Source organism: Sphaerodactylus townsendi, linkage group LG02 (assembly GCF_021028975.2).
Source record: "Sphaerodactylus townsendi isolate TG3544 linkage group LG02, MPM_Stown_v2.3, whole genome shotgun sequence".
Lineage (NCBI taxonomy): Eukaryota > Metazoa > Chordata > Lepidosauria > Squamata > Sphaerodactylidae > Sphaerodactylus > Sphaerodactylus townsendi.
The window spans coordinates 126,334,834-126,345,589 of NC_059426.1; the positions used below are offsets into that span (position 1 = coordinate 126,334,834).

The 10,756-nt window shown below is 41.4% G+C and overlaps 1 protein-coding gene across 4 annotated transcripts; it reads left to right on the forward strand.

Annotated features, from left to right (window-relative positions):
- Window positions 1-219: 219 nt before the first annotated feature.
- On the forward strand, window positions 220-10,340 carry CCDC32 (coiled-coil domain containing 32). 4 transcript variants are annotated; one of them, XM_048485887.1, is made up of 4 exons: window positions 220-364; window positions 4,017-4,272; window positions 6,781-6,937; window positions 9,052-10,340. In XM_048485887.1, exons 2-4 carry the CDS (start codon window positions 4,029-4,031, stop codon window positions 9,188-9,190), a joined length of 540 nt encoding a protein of 179 aa, XP_048341844.1. In that variant the 5' UTR covers window positions 220-364; window positions 4,017-4,028; the 3' UTR covers window positions 9,191-10,340. The 4 variants fall into 4 exon arrangements, with proteins under 4 accessions (XP_048341844.1, XP_048341842.1, XP_048341843.1 ...); XM_048485885.1 differs by having other exon boundaries at window positions 258-459; XM_048485886.1 differs by having other exon boundaries at window positions 328-484.
- The last annotated feature ends 416 nt before the right edge of the window (window positions 10,341-10,756 follow it).

Genomic DNA, 10,756 nt, shown 5'->3' on the forward strand with positions numbered 1-10,756 from the left:
TTATGCCATTAATATTTCTAAGCATTGCAACAAAGAACAGTCCCTGTTCTGCCTACGTTGAGACTGTTCCATTAATTCTTGTGTGATTTTACATCGCCTGCCCCGCAAATGGACACTTGTAATTGGAAACCGGACGTAGTGCCGAAGAAACCTAGATAGGTCCCCATACTCTTTAATCATAGAAGGAAAAGAGGAGATTGATTCTTTTTGCCGCCTATAGCAGCATAAAGCTGCGACATGTCCCCGCCTCTTTCCTGATTGGCCAGTTTGGGACAACAATAGAGCGAGTGTTCTGGCTGCCTTTTGTGACCCCTGAAAACCAAGGAAGGGGGTGGGGGGCGCAAAGTGGACGCCACCAATCCAGGTAGGGGAGGACCGGGGAAAGAAGAGTGGCGGGCCAATCTATGCGCGTGGAGACCTGAAGCGAGGGACTGGCCAAGTCCTGTGGAAGTCCGACAGGTGGGTCAGCCTTCCGGGCCACCAGGTAGGCTCTCCTGCCCTGGTCACTATTGCCCGAAATGCCGTTTTGGGTCTTGAAGTGCCCGTAGCCTGCAGTCCCAAGATCTGCGGTTATTCTATTGAAGATGGCTGGTTCTGATTTCCTGTGTAGGTTTATTTATAATTCAACTCATTGAGTTGCCCCCACAAACCAAACCAGTCAATGGGACTGTGGTTTATTGGATGGCAGTTTTTCAGGGGCTTTTGCAGACGATGAAATAAGTAGATAACTGTCTGCTATGTGACTGTCAAGGTATCTTTCTGAAATGCCAGATAATCTGTGACTGGTCCCTGTTTCTGCGAATGTAAACATTGTGCTATATGTGTAAATATATCTGTGAATGTTAGTAAAATCTGATAAAGTAGTCATAGGTTGCCCATATTTGGAATTATGCATTCTGCCCCCATGGAGTTCTTCCCCTTCTATTGTTATCTCTGGCCAGTGGAGGAAGATGTATCTGTTTTGTCTAGAATTTCCTTGCTGACCTTCCTTCCTGTTTATGGGTTTTGCTTAATGATTATTATTGTTTTCCTACTAAATGTTTCACAAGCTGTTTTTAATGTTATTTTACTGTTTGCTATCTTGGAAACCCGAAGATGGGTGGAAAAGCAGCATAAAAATGTTCTGGATAACATAGGCTAGTCTGATTGTATCAGATTGTAGAAGCAAAGCAGGATTGGCTCTTGTAAATTTGGATGGGAGACCACCAAGGAAATCAGGGGCGATGAGGCAGAAACAGGCAATGGCAAACCACCTCTAAACATCTGTTGCCTTGAAAACACTGTGGGGTCACCATAAGCTGTCTGTAACTTGATAGCAAACAAACAATGCCCCCCCCCATGCATGTCATGTGTGAACTTTGATCAGTCTTATGTCTGATCAGGTATGTAAACTGGGGTCTGTCATGTCCTAACCAAGCATAAGAACATAAGAACATAAGAACATAAGAACTAGCCTGCTGGATCAGACCAGAGTCCATCTAGTCCAGCATTCTGCTACTCGCAGTGGCCCACCAGGTGCCTTTGGGAGCTCACATGCAGGATGTGAAAGCAATGGCCTGCTGCTGCTGCTGCTCCTGAGCACCTGGTCTGCTAAGGCATTTGCAAAACCCAAAAACAGCTTGTGAAACATTTAGTAGGAAAACAATAATAATCATTAAGCAAAACCCATAAACCTGGTCTGCTAAGGCATTTGCAATCTCAAAGAGGATCAAGATTGGTAGCCATAGATTGACTTCTCCTCCATAAATCTGTCCAAGCCCTTTTTAAAGCTATCCAGGTTAGTGGCCATCACCACCTCCTGTGGCAGCATATTCCAAACACCAATCACACGTTGCGTGAAGAAGTGTTTCCTTTTATTAGTCCTAATTCTTCCCCCCAGCATTTTCAATGAATGCCCCCTGGTTCTAGTATTGTGAGAAAGAGAGAAAAATTTCTCTCTGTCAACATTTTCTACCCCATGCATAATTTTATAGACTTCAATCCCATCCCCCCTCAGACGTCTCCTCTCCAAACTAAAGAGTCTGCACGCTGCAGCCTCTCCTCATAAGGAAGGTGCTCCAATCCTTCAATCATCCTCGTTGCCCTTCTCTGCACTTTTTCTATCTCTTCGATATCCTTTTTGAGATGTGGCGACCAGAACTGAACACAGTACTCCAAGTGTGGTCGCACCACTGCTTTATATAAGGGCATGACAATCCTTGCAGTTTTATTATCAACTCCTTTCCTAATTATCCACAGCTATGCTATATTGTCAGTCCCACTGTTGTAATGTCATACCCATGTGCACTACCTGAATCCTGCCTGTACCTCCTATAGCCTCCACCATTTCTGCCTTGGCAAGGGTGTCTTGGTTGTTGGACTGATGTTATGGAATGATCTACCTGAGAACATTCCATCAGTCCCAGTTTTGTCCAGAGACCTGTGAAAAGGTTCTGGAATCATAGAATCATAGAGTTGGAAGAGACCAAGAGCTATCAAGTCCAACACCCTGCCATGCAAGAATAAACAATCATTGTGTATTCAAGAATACAAGTCCTATTTCAGAGCGGTTTTTTAAAGTATTCTGAATATTTTGGATTTTAGACTGTTTAATGTTTTATATGTGCCTGCTAGCACCTTATTGCAGTTTTGCATTTGCATTTGTTAGCCATCCAGAGTCTCCAGAAAAAAGCAAGTGTAAACACTGTGATAAATTAAAATGTTGGGGTTTAAAATGCATTTGGGACTTGGATTTGGCCTTTATTCACAATCATAGAATAGTGATTGATCTGCGGTTTGTGTTTTTTTTGCCTGTGTTCATGCTGTAATGTGTACCCCTTTAGTGTTTGCCTGGTTATGCCTAGAGATGACATACTGGAATTGACAGAAGCAAATATAAATGTGTAATTCATAAAATGAAAAGCTGAGGACCAATTTTCCTTGCCTATACTTCACACAGAAGTGAAATGATGTTTGATGGGTCAGTCTGACAGTCTTCTCTTCAGAATATTCTGTGTGTCAGTTCCTTTGGGTTTAAAAAATAATACTTTACATTTCCATCAATGGTGTGATTTCCATACTTCAGAGCTGACCTCTTGTAGCTACAGTTCTACAGACCAGGTAAAGACGTTGTCTTTAGTCTCTGTTTATCTGATCTATAGTGACTTGATACTCACTGTAGACTGTAAAGCTTTCGTAAACTATAATCTTCTAGAAAAATAGGCATGTACACCCTGCACATGCCATCGTTTGACAAAAAATGTGGTTATCAGAGTAGGAAATTCTGATTCGATGGAAGTGAAAGGCACCTATGCAAATTTTTCTGGACCCAGTTTTTATCAGTTTGTTTGCAAAGTGGAGTAAACTTAAAAACTGGTGTGACTGATCTATAAACTATTTCAGAAGAATGTCTATCTATAAAGTTCAAGTAGTCTGGCTGTTGTGGGTTTTCCAGGCTGTGTAGCTGTGGTCTGACCACACATCCCAGAAAACTCACAAGAGCCACTTGATTCTGGCTGTGAAAGCCTTTGACAATACATTCTAGTAGTTTCATAAATAAGTAGATTAAAGAATTTAGTTTCAGTCTCTAATATACTTCTAGATTGTAAGGGTGTTTTAAAGCTAAAACTCTCCAATGCTGTAGAAGCTAGCCCTGTGTAGACTGATCACATGCATGGTTACTTAGAAGTAGGCATTCAAAATTCTGGCCAAGCTTATGAGCCATTGTGGTTTTCTAAGTTTTACAGAGGAAGAGAAACTGACTTCAGCGCCTACCCAGTTGTTGTTCACCGCCCTGAGCCCTTCGGGGGAAGGGCGGTATATAAATCGAATAATACAATACAATACAATACAATACCTAAATGTGAGACATTTGATCCACTTTTTTTTATTCTTAAGAAGTTTTTTCAGGGTCATTTAAGAAGTTAAACTTCTCATTCAAAACCTGAGAACTAAACATTTCCTGACTTCTTTTTGTGGGTTAAAAGAGGAAGAAAATTTGAACTGTCTGTTCATTAAAGCCACCTTATTTTTTTCAGGATTTCTCCATCATGATAATGATTGAAAGTGTCGACTCAGTGGTCAGTATCTCCAGCCAGGACCTCTGGGCTGAAATCTGTTCATCTCTTCCACATCCAGAGCAGACTGAAGACTCAAGCAATGCATTTGCAGATTCCTTTACAGATTCTTACTTTCACATAGAAAGCCAGAATGATGTAATGGACACCTCTTTTCAAGCCAACTTGAAGCCCTGGGCACCACTAAAAGATTCAGAGGTCTATTTGGCATCTTTAGGTCAGTGATTCTCTTCGATTGTAGAGATTTGTGCAGTCTTTCAGAGAAGCATATTGCATGTAATTATTAATGTAACCTATGAATGAAAGTATTGTATGTATGTCCTTGATCCCTCACAAGGTGTTAGTGCTGTAGAAAACTGAAAATTAATGCTGCATTTTAAAAAAAAAACATTTACTTGAAGGTAGTCCTCAAGTTGATGGAGTTGGTCTACAATAATGGGATGTGGACTACAAAAGTATTGCAGATTTTCCTGACCATCTCTTTCATCTAACCTTCTTGACCATCTCTTCCACATATATGTATTTCGGATACTTTTAATATTTTAAATATAAAATATCATTTTTTAAAAAAATTGGAAGGAGCAGAGTAATCTATTCACTTCCCTCCAGACTTGTCAGAGACACTGTGTGTGTGTGAGAAAAAGAATCTTTAGGTTTTTAAGTTCTGTTTGATTTGTTCTTTGATAGAGTCTGGAATGGTATATGAGATCCTTCTGTCTAATATCTTGAGTTAAGAGGGAAAAATGCAATTTATCTTTCTCTGTTTAATGTCTAATTGGGACACAGCAACTTGAGTTTCCAAAAACTAGAATTTTAAGATCTCCATGATATCGTTCTGCATGGAATAGCATCAGTTGATTCTTTTTCAGCTGTTGGCAGGCACCAAGTGAGCTGTGATTGAATCCCAGGATGCAATTCCACAACTTATAATAAGTGTAAATGGGGCTCTGATGTAAGGTCATATTGGGGTGTTGTGGGGTTTCTGGACTGGATGGCCGTGTTCCAGTAGCATTTTCTCCTGATGCTTTGTGTATTTGTGGCTGGCATCTTCAGAGGATCTGATGGTAGTAAAGCAAGTGGAGTATATATACCTGCAGAATGTCCAGAGTGGGAGAAAGAACCATTTGCATTGGTTAACAAGTGTAAAGGGTGCAATTAGCAATTGTGATTTGCATGTGTTGAGTGGAATCCACCCATTTTAGCATATGCAAGTAACAATAAGGTTGAATAATCAATTAGCGACGGCATCTGCATAGTACCGTGGTGGCAAACCTTTGGCACTCCAATTGGCCATGCTTGCAGGGGCTGATGGGAATTGTAGTCCATAACATCTGGAGTGCCAAAGGTTCGCCACCACTGGCATAGTAGTTGCCTGGCATTTTAATCCGTTTGATTGTTTCCTGCCTGGAGACATCCTGTGTCTGGGTGGTGTTAACTAACCATTGTCTTGATTCTAGTGTTTTTAAGTACTAGTAGCCAAATTTTGTTCATTTTCATGGTTTCTTTCATTCCGTTGAAATTGTCCATGTGTTTGTGGATTTCAATGACTTCTCTGTGTAGTCTGACAGTGGTTGTCAGAGTGATCCAAGGAATAAGAGGTTCAAGGTTCACATATTCATGCAATATGTGATTGGTATTTGAAATATGTTGCCACAGGAGGTGGTGATGGCTGCTAACCTGGATAGCTTTAAAAGGAGCGTGGATAGATTTATGGAGGAGAAGTCAATTTTTGCCTACCAATCTTGATCCTCCTTGATCTCAGATTGCAAATGCCTTAGCAGACCAGGTGCTCAGGAGCAGCAGCAGCAGAAGGCCATTGCTTTCACATCCTGCATGTGAGCTCCCAAAGGCACCTGGTGGGCCACTGTGAGTAGCAGAGTGCTGGACTAGATGGACTCTGGTCTGATCCAGCAGGCTTGTTCTTATGTTCTTATGTCCAGAATCTCTGTGTTTTCAAATAACATTGTGTGTCCAGCTTGGTTTATCACGTGTTCTGCTATTGCTGATTTTTCTGGCTGAATTAATCTGCAATGCCTTTCATGTTTTTTGTAGTATGCAATGCCTTTCATTTTTTTGTGTCTGGGTGTTGCATTTCGTGGTCCCTATGTAGACTTGTCCACAGCTGCACGGTACGCAGTAGACTCCTGCAGAGGTAGAGGAACCCTCTTATCCTTTGCTGAACGTTTGTTGAAATTTGTTGAATTTTCTTAGTGGGTCTGTAGATTGTTTGGAGGTTACGTTTCTTCATCAGTTTCCCTAAACAATCAGTGATTCCCTTGATGTATGGTAAAAACACCTTCCCCTTGGGTGGCTGTTTATCTTCATTCCTGTGGTTTGTTCTTGGTCTTGCAGCTCTTCTGATGTCTGTTGCAGAGTAACCATTAGCCTGTGGAGTCCATTGGTCTTGCAGCTCTTCTGATGTCTGTAGTAGAGTAACCATTAGCCTGTAGGGTCACATTCTTGATGTGGGATTTAGAATGGGAACACCAAGTAGACAGTGAAGGAAAAATCTCGATTCTGTTTGCTCTCTGACAAAACAGAACTGAGGGTGTAAAAGTGAAATCTCTGGATATCCTGTCATGGCAAAATGGATTCTTTCAGTGGTGTTTGCCGTTCATAGTAAGGGTAATCTAATAGTTTTAGCAGATAACCTCTTACTTTTAATCATCCATCTGTTTCCATTGTGTTCCAATAAGGCACTTTCCCCTTTCTTTCTTGTCTCTAGAGAGAAGACTGATGAGAATCAAGGGTTTATCTCAGGAAGTAACTTCCAAGGATATGCTGCATACCCTTGCTCAAGCCAAGAAGGAATGTTGGGACAGGTTTCTGCAGGAGAAGTCTGAGTCTGACTATTATATGGAGGGAACGGAACCTGATGAGAGGTGATAACATGGCAGCAAGGGTCTGATTCATACAGTGCCTTCAAATTGTACGCCTTAGGGCCATACAGCACCTCCTGTTGGAGATTTGTGACTAGATCCCCAGATTGTTCACACCAGTGGTGCCTGCATTTTTTTCTTCCTGTGAGTCTGATAGAAGCTTGCTGCATGTGTGTGATTTAGACAGCAGTCCTAATTTAGTCTACTCAGAGTCTTACTCAGGTTTATTAAATGATGCTTACTCCTAGGAAGTGTTCTTAGGATCACATTTTTAAATGGGACTCTTTTTAAACACCTTCCCTCCCATCTCAAAGTGGCTGCTACTTAGCCTCCAATAGCTATATATCAGTAAAAATAAAAGCAGTGCCTGACCATCCAGTGATTGATCTCTTCCTATGTAACTTGTAGTTAGTGTGGCTTCTTTTACGCCAGGGTTTGCACTCAACTCAGAGCACATTTTCTGACTGCTGAGTAAGTGCTGCCTACTTTCCTCATACTTTCACATGTCTGTGGCTAGGGCAGGGACGGAGCGAGGGGGCACTGCACCTGGGGCATGTGTGTGCCCCATGCCCCTGCCACGCCCCCCTCCCCTGAATGCCCCTGCCACTTCCCCGCACCGGCACACGCCCGGTGCGTTGCCCCCCCTTTCCCGCAGCGCTACACCACTGGGCTAGGGTGCAACCTTTGCAGTCAGAGAGGTGAAGGGACAGTATTTTTCTTTATGTGGATAATTTTAACTACAAGTTAAAAGTGTATAGTTTCTCTGTAGGTTAGTTAATGTTGAGTGCAAAAATAGAAACTCTGTAGGGGGCAAGACAAGAAGGACTTGGTGGCATGTAGAGCTATGGGAAAACTGGGGGAAACTGATATATTATTTCATTTTTAAAAAAACCCTATAGCTGGTGCTCTAGGAGTGATCCTCCAGAAGTACACTTTATGCTGTGAAGTTTTTAGCCTTCCAGGTACAATGCAAGGTGAATCATACCTTGACTGTATTGCACTGTGATTCTTATATCATGATCAGCCAAGAGAAAGCTCTGAAGAACATCTATTCATTTCATTCTGAACCTGGTCCTAGAGTGTGCAGTAAATTAAAAAGCTGCAGAATGGGGCCAAATAAAGCAGAGGGAAATATTTCTCAAATCTGGGGTCACCCTCAGGCTTTCAGAAAATTTTCCAAGAAAAAAAGGCATAAAATGAAAGTTAAAGGTTTTGGTACCTGTTATGGATTAACATAGTTGCCTAGGTAAACTAAAGTGGTGGCTGCAGAGAAGTTCGAGGGGGAAGGAATAAGCTGGAAAGACCAGAAGGAAGATGGGAGGGCTGAAGCAAAGTCAGAGTAGAGAAAGTGGGGGAAAGAAAATGAAGTGAAGGGAGAGATGCGGGCTGGAGGGAGGGAAGAAAGAAAGGTGAGAGAGAGGAGAAGCTGCAAGGGGGAGGAAAGGAAGGAATGAAGGGAAGGTTGCAGATGGAAGACTGGGAAAGGTAGGAGGGAGGCAAGGAAGCATGTGGGGGGGAAGGTTAAGGTAGCAAGGTACAAGGTGAGGGGAAGGCTAAGGTAGCATGAAGGGAGAACTAGCCCAGGGGATTTTCATTGCCCCTTTCCCTGCCCTCTGGTACTGCCTGCAGGTCACTGTTTGTTCATCTGTAATGTTTGAATTGCTTCCACTATGCAAAGCTTCACGGTTGATGATAGAAATTTAACACACCAAAAAGTAGCCTATTTGTCCAAGGCATTTTTAGTATCTGGAAGCTTGCAATACACTCTACCCCACCCCCATCTGAAATTATGTAGTCTCGGTAGGACAGTGTGGCATGGTTCTGTTGAACCGCCTTTAAATAGGTGTTCTTCAGTAGCTGCTCAGTCCTTGGAGTTTAGCCAAAGGCAGCAAAAAATTATTTTACTTGAGTTGGTACGTGGTAGCCAAGACTCAGTAACTTATCAGTATGGGATAAAGATATTCTGAATTAATAAATACAATGAACGGATTGGATGTTCTTACTTTCATATTTTTTTCCTTAACCTACCAATGGTAGATTGTTGATAGCATGATTATGGTATTGTTTTCCCCTGCTGGCAAGTTGTATTTCTACTTAACTCTTTTTCTTTCTTTCAGCACTTTGGAACACTTGAAGCGCTGGCTGCAGCCTGATAAAGTGGCAGTCAGCACGGAGGAAGTACAGTATCTGATTCCCCTGGAAGCCCATGTAGAGAAGCAGGACACTGAAGAAGAGTCTATGGTGGCAGAACAGTGAAAAGCATTCCGATCTTGCCTCGTATCAGGGCTGGTAGGGCTTGTATTTTGAAAAGAGGGGGGAGGGGAAATGCCCATGCTTTGTTAAACTAGGCCTCAGTTTTTCCCCTCCACAGTACTTCCTCTCTTACGCAGCTGTTCCAGGGTACCGTGTTCCAAAATTATAGCCTTCTGTAGTTTGCTGAGGCATAATCTGAGCTGAAAGGTTGCAGTGTTGGCTAATACGATGAACTAGAGTCGCATGATGAACTAGAGTTGCATGTGCAAGATCATTAGCTTCTATTATTTTCCCCACCCCTTCCTTGGGTTTTCCCTTGCATCTGCATTGTTCTCAGAACATCTTACTGTATTATTTTTGAAAGACTGACATAAATATGGATTTCTTGTATAATGTCTCTATAAGTGTGATGCGCTCTGTGTCACCAGGCCCTAATCTTTCCTTGAAATGTGTAGAAGATTGAATTTTGAAATTCCAGAATACATTGTATAATCCTAAGCAGAGATGCACCTTTAAGCCCATTTCGACTTCAATGTACTTAGAAGGGAATAATTCATTTTAGGATGATACTGATAAAAACATATTTGACATTCCTTACATTACAGCATGCCATTCCCTAATGGTAATTCCTGAGGCTGATGCTCCTCAGGATTTGCAGTCACGTTATGTCTTTCTTCCAGTACTGTTCTTTTTTAAACCAAATGGTATCTGAATCTTTTTCTTGTGATGAGTGAAAAGCAGCTGTGGGAAGGTCAGTGTTGAGTAGCCCTCTGTTGTGTAGGTTCAGCCTTAGATATATGAAAAATATCTTCCAGCAAAATAAACCCTTTCAGTTGAAACTGGTGTTTTCATCTGCACAAAGATTTCCCATTGATAAACAGTTATGACTTTACACAATCATTTTTGTATAACTTTGAGTTTAAAACTGTTTGGGAGTTGATTTTCCTAGAATTATCATTTGTATTATCTCTGTACTTGAGTGTTATGACCTCTCCAAAAAATCTGTGTTCCTAGCCAATATATTCATGAATCTCTCCTTATTCAGCCTCAGTTTTTATAATTATAAGGAGAGAAAGCCAATGAATTCTGAAGCAATCCTGGAACAAAACCTTTATTTAGTAGTGAATTTGAATAAAATATGAGTTGAAAAATATGAAGCTGTCATATTTGATGCTTTTCCTCTTTTCAGAATTTCTGAGGGGTTCTGGAGTTTCAGTGAAATGATTAGGGAATACAGTATCAAATGAGACAAAATATCTGAATATTCAAGAAACTTGCAGATGATCCTCTGAAGATGTCAGCCACAGATGAAGGCAAAACGTCAGGAGAAAACACTACTAGAACATGGCCATACAGCCCGGAAACCACACAACTCCCCAACTTTCTTTTTATTATTTCACTTAATTTCATGTTTAGGCCAATTCTGAACTGTATACTCTTCTGTTGGACTGGTGGCATGGGTTTTAATTAGTTTATTTGCATAGTTAAAATTTTTAAAACTATCTTAATTGTAACTTTTCTCTAACTAGCAGAATATGTTGGATAACCTTGCAACTTGCTGCGTTACTT

Coding starts and splice junctions, on each gene's coding strand:
- CCDC32 (XM_048485887.1), top strand. CDS start 4,029: ATGATAATGATTGAAAGTGTCGACTCAGTGGTCAGTATCTCCAGCCAG. Junction 4,273..6,780: donor GGTCTATTTGGCATCTTTAG/GTCAGTGATTCT, acceptor TCTTGTCTCTAG/AGAGAAGACTGATGAGAATC. Junction 6,938..9,051: donor GGAACGGAACCTGATGAGAG/GTGATAACATGG, acceptor TCTTTCTTTCAG/CACTTTGGAACACTTGAAGC.